Source organism: Rhinolophus sinicus, chromosome 3, assembly GCF_057876585.1.
Source record: "Rhinolophus sinicus isolate RSI-liver-muscle chromosome 3, RSI-T2T, whole genome shotgun sequence".
Classification (NCBI taxonomy): domain Eukaryota; kingdom Metazoa; phylum Chordata; class Mammalia; order Chiroptera; family Rhinolophidae; genus Rhinolophus; species Rhinolophus sinicus.
This window is the reverse complement of record NC_142503.1, coordinates 50,253,959-50,267,792: the sequence shown is the minus strand read 5'-3', so window position 1 is coordinate 50,267,792 and position 13,834 is coordinate 50,253,959. Positions and strand designations below refer to the sequence as shown.

Below are 13,834 nucleotides of genomic sequence, written 5' to 3'. Positions count from 1 at the left end.
CAAATGTTATTGTTTTCTATGTGATTTCTTTTATCACTTTGTTCATAATTTTTCTCCTCTTATTGCTCTTAGTAAATATCCTCTGCATCTATGAGAGGTGATGCAAGAATGGGGGTAGTGGCACTTTAGGGTCCTTCAATAGTCATAAACGTGCCTTGCAGAGAATCACAGGTAACAATAGAGTACAAAATATATTACCATAAAATTATTTATGAAAACGTAATTTGTAACAGCTAAAGATTAGAAAAAAGTCAAAAGTTCATCACTAGAGGGCTAGTTTAATGAGTTATGATACAGCCATAAAATGGAATACCTTGCAACCATAAAAAAAAAGCCCAGTAAGTTTTTGTATGTATTGATATGGTACAATCTCCAAGATATGTTATTAAGTATGTGAAGAGGTGGTACAGCAGAGTAATTAAAAGTGTAGACCCTGGAGTCTGGTCTTGGTTCAAAGAACAGCTCTGCTATTTTATTAGCTGTGTAAACTTGGACAAGTTTCTCAAGCCCAGTTCCTCAGTTTTTCACCTGTGAAATGAGGATGCTAATGGTAACTGCCTCACAGGATTGGATGAGGATTGAATGAATTAATATATGCAAAGCACTCAGAAGAGTGTCTGGAACATACTAAGATAATTGAACTATAACAGTGGGATGGTATGTGAGTGAATGATTTTTGAATTATGTTATATAATTCATAAAAATAAACAATCAAGTATTTAATATATGACCATTAAATATTTTCACCATTACTGCCTTGTGTTATAGCATTGTACATATTCAAGTAGAGGGTTGTCTCTTCTATTATTATGTCTTTGAGGATAAGGCCTGGCTTTTCCTCAAGTATGTTCCCTATGTGATCTCCAGCATGTGCCATGTACAAGGTAGTCCCATAGGTATTTGTTGAATGTGTTAATAAAATATTCAGGTTCCTCTTTGCATATAAATATTTCAGAGCTTCAACATTTAGTGAGCAGTGTTAGAAGGGAGCTGATCCTATCATTTCAACATTTAGGGGCAAGTCCAGAGATTTTGTTAACATAGAAGTTACCAAGTTTGCTTCCACATGAAGCAGTATTCTGAAAGTGTTACTTCCTTTTCCCTATTCACAAGAGTTTTATTTTTAAATGAGGATGAGAACTAATAATTTTTAGAAACTTTGAATCTCAGAAAGGTTAAGAACGTGCCTTGCCTTCATACACCTCGCTAGTGATGCAGTCAGGGTTCAAACGTGGGTCTGGCTGATTGTCCTTTTTGCTGCTAAAGTGAAGTGGAAAGAAAGGCTATATTCACTGACTTCATAAGTGAGCCTCAGAGAAGACATACAGGAAGAGATTTCCAGTAGTCCTGTCCTTCAGCAGTGCTTCACTTTGCTGAGCACATTCCCTAGCTATTTAAACTTCTTCCAAAACCCAGGAGTGATAAACTTCTTTCAATGTATTAGGAATAAGAGGGAAAGTATAATGACATGATCATTTTGTATAACTTAAGCCTTTGCCTCTGAGATTAAGGCCATCTAAAACTCTTAAATAAGAGAATCATAAGTGGCCTAAAATACTCCCTTTGTGATATTTAGTAATATAGCCTCTCTTTATTCATAAATCATTTCAAATAAACATTAGCGATGATCTAATGTAGGGTTGAAGACACTGCATTTTCCAAATCAATTTCATTATAAAATATAATAATGAAATAATGAGGTCATGGCATTTTCAAGACATACATTTGCAGGTATGTACCATTTTAGAAAACCTGAAGTATGAAAAACCCCAAATGCTCGATAAATTGGAGGATTGCATCCATTCAATTTCAGAAGAGTTCTTCATGTTCCAAATTGATTGATCACTGGGGTTCTTTAAACAGGAAGGCATAACTCATGTTCATTTGACAGAAGAAACTTTGTACTCTATTTGGAAAAATTCTCCTTCTTAATGTAATGCAAGTATTCCAGAGGGATATGTATTCGAGAGTGATGTATAGTAACTAAACAGATTAGCTGTTCCAATCAATTCTGTAACCAGTGAGGGTGGGGATTAGGAGGAGGTGCTATATCAGAATGAGTGGTCCAGAAAGGCCTCTCTGCATAGGTGATATTTCAGCTAACAGCTGAGTAGAATAAAGCCTGAATAAAGCTGAAGGAGCCAGCCTTTTGAAGACCTATTGGAAGAATGCTGCTGGCAGAAAGCTCAGCAAGCAAGGTCTCTCAGGTCAGAACAAGCTTGGTGGATCAAGGAACAGAAAGGCCAGACTGTCTGGAGGGCAGTAAACTAGGGGGAGTGGGTCACAATGAAGTCAAGAGATGTAAATGAGGGCCAGATCAATCAGGACCATGACCTAACTTGGAGCTTCAAGAGCTTAATAAATGGAAACTCTTAGTCATTAGAGATCATATTGTTTTATTCATAATTCTTTTTTTTTTTTTTAAAATAGGAGTAGCTTTATTTCTTACAATGAATTCAAATGAACACTTAGAAAATACTTGTGAAATTTGAAGCTCAGATCTTCACTAATGCTGTAAATTTTAAATTCTATTAAAATCATATGAAGAGTTATTTTCTAATAGTAAAGGCTGCTAAAACTATTTTTTATGGAATTTGTCTAACAAATATTTGTTTATTGTGTCTAGCTTAGATTTATGCTGAGGCTATTTTGTCCCAATCCTCAACCATGAGACCCCTCAATCCCAAAAACATTTTCCTGAAATTCATTCAATTTTTGTAGTTTAGTTTTAATCAATCTGGAATTTACTTATAAGTATTACGTGAGTTAGAGATTGTGGTAGGCTGAATGATGACCCCCAGTATATATCCAATTCCTAATTCCTGGAAACTGTGACTATTACCTTATATGGCAAAAGTGACTTTGCAGATGTGATCGAATTAAAGATTTTGAGATGGAAAGATTATCCTGGATTATCTGGATGGGCCTTACATGTGTTCACAAGTGTCCTTAAAAAAGGGAGGCAAAGGGAGATTTGACACAGATTGGAAAACTCAATGTGAAGACAGAGTGGATTGAGACTTACAGATGCTATGCTGTTCACCTTGAAGAATGGAAGGGGCCACAGCCAAGGAATGCAAGGAATACAAGGGATGTAGCTTTGGAAGCTAGAAAAGGCAAGAAAGGGCTTCTCCCTTAGAACCTCTGGAAAAAGTGGCCCTGCCTATACCTTAGATTGTGCACCTTAATTTTGAACTTCAGAACTCCAGAAATATAAGAATAAATTTATCCTTTTTGAAGCCAAAATTTGTGGTAATTTGTTACAGCAGTCATTGGAAACTAATAGAGATCTAACTTTACACGTAGTTAACTAATTGCTATAGTACCATTTATTGAATAATACGTTATTTCCTAAATGATCTGAAATGTTAACTTTATCATGTCAATACCTGCATATAGTTGAGTCTGTTTCTATTCTGTTCCACCAATCTATTTACTCTTGAGAAAAATACCAAACTTTTAAATTACAATAACTTTATAGTACATTTAAATGAGTGGTAGGGTAATTTCTTCATCACGTTATACTTTTTAAAAAATTTTTTTTTTGCTTTAAGCTGCATTTATTCTTTCAGGTGAACTTTAGATTGAATTTGTCTAGTGGAAAAAAAAAGTTGAATTTTGACTGAAACTGCATTAAATATAGATTCACTTGAATATTCCTATCCAGAAACAGATTATCTTTTCATATTTCATATATCCCCCTCCATATTTAAACTGCAAAATTTCATAGTTTTTCTTCACTTAGGTCTTATACAGTTCTTAAGGCTTATTTCTTAAGGCTTATTTGTTCTACTGTGGAATAGGATCGTTTTAAAATTACATTTTCTAATTAGACACAATTGGTGTGTCAGAGTGCTATTGTTTTTTTGCCTCTGGCTACTCTGCTCAATCAATTTAAGGTGTAATAATTTTCTCTTAGATCATCCAGCAAGATAATCATATCATCTGTAAATATTACTATAATCTTTCTCTTCTTTTTCACTTCTTATTTTTCTTGTTTTATTGGATTAGCTAGAATCTAGAGCAGTGTTAAATGGTAATGGCGTTAATGGGCATAGTTGTCCTTTTATTGATTTCAGCTGGAATGCCTTTAGTGTTTCACTGTTAAATATGATGCTTTATATTGTATAATTTGCGGTGGAATTTTAAGTTTATATGTATGTGTATTTATCTTTATATATATGCATAAGAATATTTGTTTCTAGGTTACTATTTCTTTAAATCAGAAGAGCTGATGACGTGTTACTAATTTACAATATCTATCAATATATATTATGTAATTATATTAAGGATAAGTTTCTTAATGTTGAAAAAATTCTTTTATTATATAAAAAACTATTGGGTAATTTTAATGTTTGCATTTTATATTTAGTATTTTATTTAGAAAGTCTATAGCTCCCTTTTTTTGTATCAAGAAACTTCAGGCTTGGATATCAGTAAAACGCAGCGGAGAGAAAGGTTTCATTAAAGTGGGGAGGGATGGGATAAGGATTGCGTAGGGTGGACGTGAAAGCAAGGCAACACTGGCTGGAGGGACAGGAGCAGAAACCAGTCTAAAAAGGAAAAGCGATCCTGGTATTCTTAGGAAAGTTGATCTGGTGTGTTAAATGGCGTTTCAGGAGAAACTTGAAAGCTACTGATTGACAGCAGGGGGCAAGCAAAGAGGTGTCGGGGCTCGGGGAACCTCCTTACAGGATCAAAACGGGTGCAATGGATACGTTTCTCCTACGAAACTTTAAAAACCGAAAGACCAGTCTCCAGCAAGCGCAGAGCCTCCCTAAGGCACAGCCTACGTCCAAGTCTCTCAGCTACCTCAAAAACCCGGAGAATGTAAATCCAGGTCGGCCCTGGAGTGGCCGGCGGTGGGCTCCGGCCAGCTTGCACACTGGGCATGCGCAGGGGGTGGACCGCCTGGTCGGCTTAAGGAGCCGTGACGAGTCCGGAAGCGCCTGCGCGCGCCCCTCCGAGAACTAGTTTTGTTCCGTGTCTTTCGGGCTGGAGCGGGTCGGAGAGAACCTCCGGCAGGACCAATACTATACCTGCCAGCATCGCAACAATGTCCAGCAACAGCTTCGCTTACAATGAGCAGTCCGGGGGAGGGGAGGCGACGGAGCTGGGTCAGGAGGCGACCTCAACCATTTCCCCCTCCGGCGCCTTCGGCCTCTTTAGCAGCGATTTGAAAAAGTGAGGAGGAAGGTTTGGGGTGCGGGGACGGGATTGAGGAGCTGGGAACCCGGGAGGAGCGGGCGCCGGGCTCGGGCTCCCGGAAGGGGGTGGGGTCGTCCTGAGACCTCTGCGGGGCTGGGCGGTAACATTTCCCGCAGGTGGGTGGGGTTTGGTCTTTTGGCCGTGGTGGGAGTTGACGGGGAGTTGGCGTGAGTGTGTGTAAGGGTCTCTGGTAGTTTCCAAACTTTAGTGAAAGAACCGTTTGGAGAGCTTACGTCCCATCCCCAACGACTCTGATTGAGTTGGTTTGGGGCATAGGAATCTGAATTTTGAACGAACACTTTTAGCCAATTTAATGATTGCTGGATCAAACGTGGAGAAATTCGCAATTAGGGTGAAAGAGTGTTTGGGGAGTTGAGAGGGAGAGTTGGAGTGTGAGTGTTGCTTATGGGAAACCATTCTGTGACTCTGGAGTGTAGGTGCAAGAAGGTGTTCAGGCGCTTTAAGAATGGACAAATTAGTTTATACAAACATTAATGTTCTTGGATAATATCCTTTGCACTACAGACAAAAACAAAACCAACCCAGTTCCAAACTAAATAAAAAGCATATAAGTAGAGAATATTTAGAGTTACTATATACAAATGCCAAAATTTTATGTTAAGAATGTGAATTTTTAAAACAAACACTAAACAAGGTGCTCTTAGTTTTTAAAAATTTGGTAAGAATATTTTAAGTACCACCAAAAAATGGAATGAAAACACCCCCAAATTGGATTTTTTTTTTGGGTGGGGGGGTTGTTAAACTTACAGGATCCTGGTAAGATTTATATTTTGTAATCATTTTTACATTTTTCTTATTTTTGATCTCTCAATACTAAACAGTATGGTCACATAATGGGTTCTCACTAGATTCATGCTAAATTAAGGTAAAGTACTTGTGCTCGTTGCTTTGCAGGTGTCAGAAGAGTATATTTAAATTTTGATACACATTTTACTAACAAGATTGGGCCATCTGGAAAGTGCTCCAGTAGTTGAAATTGGGATTACATTTTGACTATTAAGCTTATTGAAATCTTGTATACAGCATGTGGAATACAATATTTTTCTTTATTCTCAGGTTAGAAAAGTTTAAAAGTAAAATAACTAATTTCTTCTCATTTTTCATTCTGTGCATTTAGAGGATGGATTGTTCTAACAAGGGGGTTGTTTCAGCTCTGCAGTTCTGTTGACAAAATGTTTCAACTGTTGAATTAACCTATTAGTCTACATCAGTCTATTTTGCATGTGCTTTGTTTACAATTCATTTACTTTTATGGTTTGTGAACATCTATTTTTCTCTTAGAGCCCTTGATTTCCTGTTTTGTCAGATTTAGGTCTGATTTGGAAAAAAATGTATGGCTCTGACTATGAGCAGCGTGCTGTTGAGGTGCCTGAGCAGGCTGGCTTTAAAATAAAAATAGCCAACATGTATTGAGTGCTTGTGCATTTATTATCTTTACATTTGTTATCTCATTCAGTCCTGCTAACAGCCCTGTAGCTTGTTCCCAGATGTTGTACTTCTCTGATCCCACTTTGCAGGTTAGGAAATTGGAGCACAAATGGTTAACTTGCTCACAATCACTAAGCTAGAACACTGCAGGGTCTGAATTTGAACCAGACACTTAGAGCCTATTCTCTAGTGCTTGGATGTGCTACTTTCTACTTGACGAAATTTATGGTGCTTTTATTAGAGAATGCATACAACTCATTAAAAGTTTAAAACTGTGAAGAGTAGCTGTAAACAGTACATGACCTTGAAGCTTCCAGGAATTAGAAACATTTTGGCCATTGAACTACAACCTAATGACTGGGGTTGTACCAAATGAGACCCCTGTTCTGGAAGGGGTCACTTAATCTTTTTTGATCCTATATTCTCTCATTTGTAAAATGATGATATTTCTTGCCTTTAAAAACAAAACGACAAAATTTATATAAAACACTTAAAGCTTACCTTGTTTCTCTGCTCTTTTGCAATAGTTTCAGGTTTACAAAAAAGTTCTAAGTATAGTACAGACAACTACCCTTTATGCACTCGCCAATTTAAAAAAAAAAATTACTACATTGCTTTGTTTCTGTTTGTCTCTCTGTATACACGCACAGACACATACACACATTCATACTATTATTTTTTCTGAACCATTGGACAATAGGTTGTGTACGTCATGTCCCTTTACTCTTAATACCTTAGTGTGTAGTTTTTAAGAACAAAGATTGCCTTACACAACCACACTACTGTTATATTCAGGATATTTAACATCAGTATAATCTACAATATAATTAGTATAATCCAGTGTTGTCTCTTAATCCAGTAAAGAATTTTTTATTTTAGCAATTTTTTCCCTTCAGTACAGGATCCAATCCAGGATCATGTATTTCATTTAGTTGTCTAATGTCTTTAATCTGGAATAGTCCCTTAGCCTTTGTCTTTCACTACCTTGACACGTTTGAAGAATGCAAGCCAATTATAGCACATTAATCAATTTGGCTTTACTGGTGTTTCCTATGTTTAGATTCATGTTATGTATCCCTGGCCAGAGTATTAACATAAGTGATGTGTCCTTCTCAGACTATTGTATCCAGAGGCATAGGATGTCCATTTTAATAATAATTGTCTGGTTGTCCATTATTTCTTTTTTACCAGTAATCTATCGATGGGGGGTCACTTTGAGAACATGCAGATGTCTTGCTCCTCATTAAATTCACCACCCCCTATATATACCAACCACTGATGAATCTCCTGAACTAGTCTTTGCCACGATGGCTGCAAAATGTTGATGTTCCACCTCCGACTCCTTCTACTTTTCTGCCCTTTGGCCTCTTTTCCTGGAGCCCTGTGTCCTTTCATCCTTCACTAACCATCACAAGGATGCCTAATCACTTCCTAGTCACAGGATTATTGATGATTTTGTTTTCTGAATTTAATCTTATTTATCAATTTTATGTATCCCCACCCCCCTTTAAACAAAACCAAAATTAGGGGAGTTTTAGAAACTCCCTAATTTTAGGGAAGATCCTATATATCATTTATTGGTTAATCAAGCCTGTTTATTAGATTGTTGGCTTCACTATTTTCAGTTCTTCATTTAAAATGTAAAGAATTAATTTTTTGTATTTTTTTTGAGACTGTTGTAAACTTTTCTTGCTTAGTTTTTTTTCCTAAATTATTTTCCTTTGTCTTAAACAAGCTCTTTTTTAATCTTTACCAACTGCCTGTGTGTATAATTTAAAAATAATTTTATTTCTGGATTAAACATTTAATTAGGAATTAATTTCTAGAAGGAAACGGGACTAATTAATTTTTCTTAATAATAGTAAGACTACTAAATCTCCTGATTTCTTTTAAGAGCATCTCAGTGCATTAGGAAAGCATTGGACCTAGAGTGAGAAGATCTGGATATAAGTTAATAGTTTCCACTTGTAGTAATGTTTCCTCATTCAAGTTGTTTGATCTCTTCAAGTACTGTCCTCATTTCTAAAAAGGGTAGGATAATACTTGCCTATCTTGTGAAGTTCTCACACGGTGGTGTAGTTAAAAGTGATTTCTAAACCAAAATATTAACTAACACTATTTGAAAAAGTTGGTGCAAGTTTCACTGACGTGGTGACATTTTAGGTCTGAAAGCCTGAGGTTTTTACCAGGTGGAGGGAAGCAGTTTTTCAGACAAATCATGTAGAAACCAGGAGAGCTGCCAAAGAAAATGCAAGTTCAACTGAGATACAGATTAAGGCATCAGCATTTAGAACTGTAAGTAGTAATCAGAGCACAGGAATGGATGAAACCATCCTGGGAGAACTTTTCTTGTTAGAGGAGAAGGCTATTTAGAGAAATCTCTAGGCAACACCAATATTTTAAGTGTGAATGGAAAAAGAACTAGGGAGAGAGAGAGTGCTTAAAGGGGTAGGAAACCAGAGGAAGCTTAAAAAAAAAAAAAAGGAAGCTAAGAGTAAAGTTAGTAAGAGAAAATGGTCAACTATAAGGAGTTGCATAATGAGGACAAAGAAGAATAAAGGCTGAAAAGAGGCCTTGGGTTTAACAATGAAAAAGTCTTAGCAACCAGTGACAGCAGTGCAGTACCGCTTGAAACACATGGAAATATAGCATTTTTAGTCCCTGATGAAATTGGGGTGGACTTTTCATTTGTTTAGGTTCATAGAGCCAATTTAGTATGCTTTTCTGTAGTCATACTATAGCATGTAATTATGATATAATCAAAGCTACATTAGTGTGTTTGCATTGCATTAATAAAGCCTAGCCTTTTTAAACTTAAATTTTATTGTCAAATTTACATCAGCCATGAAAATTACACATAATGTTTTAACCTTTAATATCAGTGTTACTCATTGGAGTCCACTAGGGAGATTACATGGGTTTGTGGTTTGTATGCAGTTACAGCAGGTCTAACTATAGCTCCACCCCACTTGGTACAGAAGTGCAGCTGAATGAGAGTAACTTTTTAGTAGGGATGTTCTTGAGTTTACTTTGTTAAAAATAAAGATAAATCAGTCTCAGATATCACTACTTTATTCATAACAACACATTATTTTTGTTACACCTCAAAGATTCATTGTGTCTCAATCTGAGCTTCTAAACTTGTTTTTCTGTGATTGCTTCCATTTTTTATTTGTAATAATTAATTTTAGAGTCTGTACCATATTTTTGTAATTTTTAAAAACACTTTTATAGTTTCAGTTGTTCAAAGTTTTCTCCTTTTTTTTTTTTTTTTAAACTTGTCCTAGTATTTCTCATTGATACCTTTATCTCACTCACTCATTTTCTACTCTTAGGTTATGTAGTGGAGTGACTCAATGAATATTTGTTAAATATTGTATAGAAGAATCTCTTTCACACACTCACCTAATATTATATGGCGTAATTTATGTGAAGTTGCCTAGCAAAGTGTTTGGCTCATAATTTCGCTTAATATTTTCAGACCCTTTACTCAATGATTCAGATTCTACTAATGTTTGCTGTCTCTTTACCCAGTGTAATGAAAAGATAAAGCATGGTATTCAGGGGACCTTATACAGAAGGAAAACCTTCTCTGATATCCCTGTTGTATTGTACTGTGTTGTATTGTATTGATGTATTGTTGCATCACACTGAAGTAATATTATATATAGGTCCGGACAGCTATTTTCTTCAGGGCATTGCTTGAGTCTTTGCTGTAGTTAACCCTAACCAATTGCAATTGAGTTGGAATTGTCACATGTTGAATGAACTGTGCAGTCAGGATTTCCTACGTCTCTCTTCCACTCTTCAAAGGCATCTTTATTTGCAAATTTGGAATTATTCCATATGTGTAGATCATTCTTCTATGTTTTCAGCACAAAAATACAAAACAGTTATAAGATCTTTACTTTGCCTTTAAGAATCTTGGAATTTGATTGGTGAGATAAGGCAAATGAAAATTAACAGTAATACAGGTATATAATTAATGTTAAATTGTGAAATAATTCTCAACTTTTCAGTTGATATACCTGCTGAGAGGTATTTATTATAAGCCTTTTTAATGTACAGAATGATTAACTGAAGAAAATGGAAATGCTGGAATTTTGAAATGTCAAACATTTTAGTTTGAGATGCTGAGATGTTGGTGCCCTCAGTTGTTAGCATATCATGAAGAGGCACAGGCTTCTCATTGTGAATTCCTTTCTCTTGTGCTCAGAAGCTTAGGGTTAAGGTATGAAGATATACTCCACCAACGATTTCTGTAGCATAATATTGTCCTTCTCGTCATCTTCAAGATTTAAATCCCTTGAGTTCTAAGAACTCCAGTTTTGGTAGCTGATATATCTTATTCTGCTTAACTGGTTGAAATTTATGGTCCCTAGATCTAATTTTGGGGATGTTAACCACATATTTGCCATGTTATATATGTAAATTGAATCCTACTTTTTAATTTTATTTGCAAGGGCACATAACTTTTAGGCAATGTCAGTGTTTTATTGATCTTTCGCTAAGTAAATGTCTTTGTTCCAAGATGGCTGTTAACAAAAGAAGAAACCGTGTAATGGTATCTGCAGTGTTTTCCCAGCTAGATGAACTGGTTGTTTTTGTCTTCATAAATAAGACCGCTAGTTTTACAAAGGGCTGACCACTCTAGTTAAGATTGTCACTAACATAGTGAGTAGGGTTTCTATAATTTAATTCTTGAAATACACTTCAAATCAAATAAGATTTTATTTACTGCCCGTAAGCTGACTCCTACTTTCAACGGATTGTAAAAGTGTTCCATTTTATTTGCTTAGCTTGCTTTTCTTCTTGGAGGAGAGTCAGTTCTGACTTTTACTATTTATCTTAACAAATATTAAGCAAAGAAAATATTCATCCCTTGATGCAGAATATGTTATTTTAAGAACACTGATTTGGTGAAATCTGAGGAGGAAATCTGGCATACTTAAATTTCACATCTCAAGATGTGAAAAATTACTTTATTTAAACAAATATTTAGGATTTAGAGAACATTACTAGAACTGAATGATTCAAAAAGCAGGCAGATGGTTGAAATGTTCTTTTTTACTGCATGAAAAGTTAAAGTGCTCATGGAATGACAAATGTATTATAGTGAAATAATTTGACAGTGTTGCAGTTGTGTATGTAAATGAATGCCTGACAAAAACAAATTGCCTGCAGTCAAAATTCAAAATTTAAAGTGAAGAGCCCAAAGTAGAATAATCAAGAAGGAAATGATTTTCCTATATTTCATATTACTATGAATAATGTTTGCTGGTTTGTGTATTTAGGAAAGCCTTATTTAGCATATCAGCTGGAAAAAGTTCATAGATCTACAAAAGCGAACAATTTATGGTCAATGTCTGCTTATTGATGGCCTGATTATTTGTATTGCCAGTAGAAACCTAATTAGAAGGGCAGTGTCTAATCCTTCAGCTGCCTGAGTTAGCATGGCAGCCGGAGAGACTCATGAATAAGGCTGGTTCTATGGGTTGGCATTACCCAGCTTTACTCTAGGAATGGGTTTTCTCAGAGTTTCTTAGAGCCTCCATTAAGAATGTAGTCATGAAAGATGAGGGGCAAGTCAGTACTCTGAGAGCAGAGAGGTAAAGGCAAAATGCAAAGTGGGGGGCTGTTTACGTAGGGCCTTATAAGAACTTTGGATCTTACAAGCCATTGGAGGGTTTTGAGCAGAATGGGTGTGTAGAAGTCAATAACTATGTTAAGTGCCAGTTGTGTGCCAGATATATTTCCTGTTTCAAAAAGGTCATAGTCTGTTGGGTACTTAGGAACTGCTTGTTCATTTCTTGAGTTTTTTTCAAACTTTAAAAAAATTATAGAACTAATTTATCGATTCAGCAGATATGAGTGTCGTCTGTATGCCAGGCACTGTTGGATGCTGAGCATGGAGCATCCAACAAGATGCCTGCTCTCATGTAGCTTACACTCTAGTGGGAGGAAGATGGGAGATAAACAAGTTAATATATGGTCAGTCCTTTGATGGTGAGGAGGGGAAACTAAAGCAGGGAAATAAGATAGAGATGGTGGAGGTTGCATTGAGTTTGAAATAGCCGGGTCAGGAAAAGATACTTGAGAATTCCTCAATAGAGCACATAGCTGAAGGAGGTGAGGGAAGAGTGTTCAGTCAGAAGAATACAAGACTCTTCAGAAGAAGTGCTAAGGCTCTGAGGCAGGAGAATTTCTCACTGAGGATCCGCTGATCTGAGGATCAACAAAGAAGCCAGTATAGCTGGAGTAGAGTGAAGGAAGAGGAGGGGGAAGTTAGTAGATGAGGCCAGAGAAGTAAGGGGCCAGATCGTGCTGGGTTTTGTAAATCATTTTAAGAACTGGGATTATACTCGGAGTGAGAAAGAAAGCCATTGGAGGGTTTTGAACAGGAGGAATGATACGATTTACCTTTAAAGCAGATCACTTTGCCTCCTGACTTGGCCATAGACAGCAGATCTGAGGCAGTGACAGGCAAGGAGACTATTGCAGTAAGTAATCCAGGCAAGAACAGCTGATGACTACATCAGCTCGTTGGTAGTGGAGAGAAGTGGTTGAATTCTGGATATACAGCATTTTGAAGGCAGAGCCAATGAAATTTGCTGATGGTTTTGATGTGTGTGGGAGAAAAAGATACCAAGGATGGACATAAGGGTTTTTGCCCAGTTGTTATCAACTAAAGTAAAGAAGATTGTGTGAAAAGGAATTTAACGGGGGAAGGGAATGACGAACTTGAGCCTGTTCAAGTTTGAAATGCCTATTAGGCGCCCAAGAGGAGATATGAAAAAGGCACTTGGATACATGAAGCTTGGGGGAGGGGTCAGGCTAGAGATACAAGTTTGGGAACAGTCAGGTTAGGGATGGTATTAAATACCATGGGTTGGATGAGACACCGAAGGAGTGAGTTTAGAAACAGAAGAGATCAGTGGACGGAGACCTGAGCATTCCCGGAGTAATTGTGTCAAATAGTATGAAGAGGGTCAAATAAGATGATCACTGACAAGTGAGTTTTGGATTTGTCTTTGTGGAGGACTGGTGACATTTGACACGCTGTTTAGGTACAGTGGTGGGACGAGGTGCAATGGTGGGGCTGAAAGTCTGACTGGAGTGGGGTCAAGAGAGAAAGGAGAAGAATTGTAGTGAGTATGTATGAGTGTATGGGGAGCAG

At 36.7% G+C, this 13,834-nt stretch overlaps 1 protein-coding gene across 2 annotated transcripts in view; it reads left to right on the top strand.

Annotated features, from left to right (window-relative positions):
* The first annotated feature begins 4,920 nt into the window (after nt 1–4,920).
* Nucleotides 4,921–13,834, top strand: part of AP3B1 (adaptor related protein complex 3 subunit beta 1) — a 218,325-nt gene continuing 209,411 nt past the window's right edge. For both annotated transcript variants that reach the window (XR_012495075.2, XM_019728166.3), the window contains exon 1: nt 4,921–5,184. Coding sequence is in view for 1 of the 2 variants with exons in the window: in XM_019728166.3 (XP_019583725.3) it covers nt 5,057–5,184 (128 nt within the window). In the remaining variant the exon portion in view is untranslated. The remainder of the gene's footprint in view (nt 5,185–13,834) is intronic.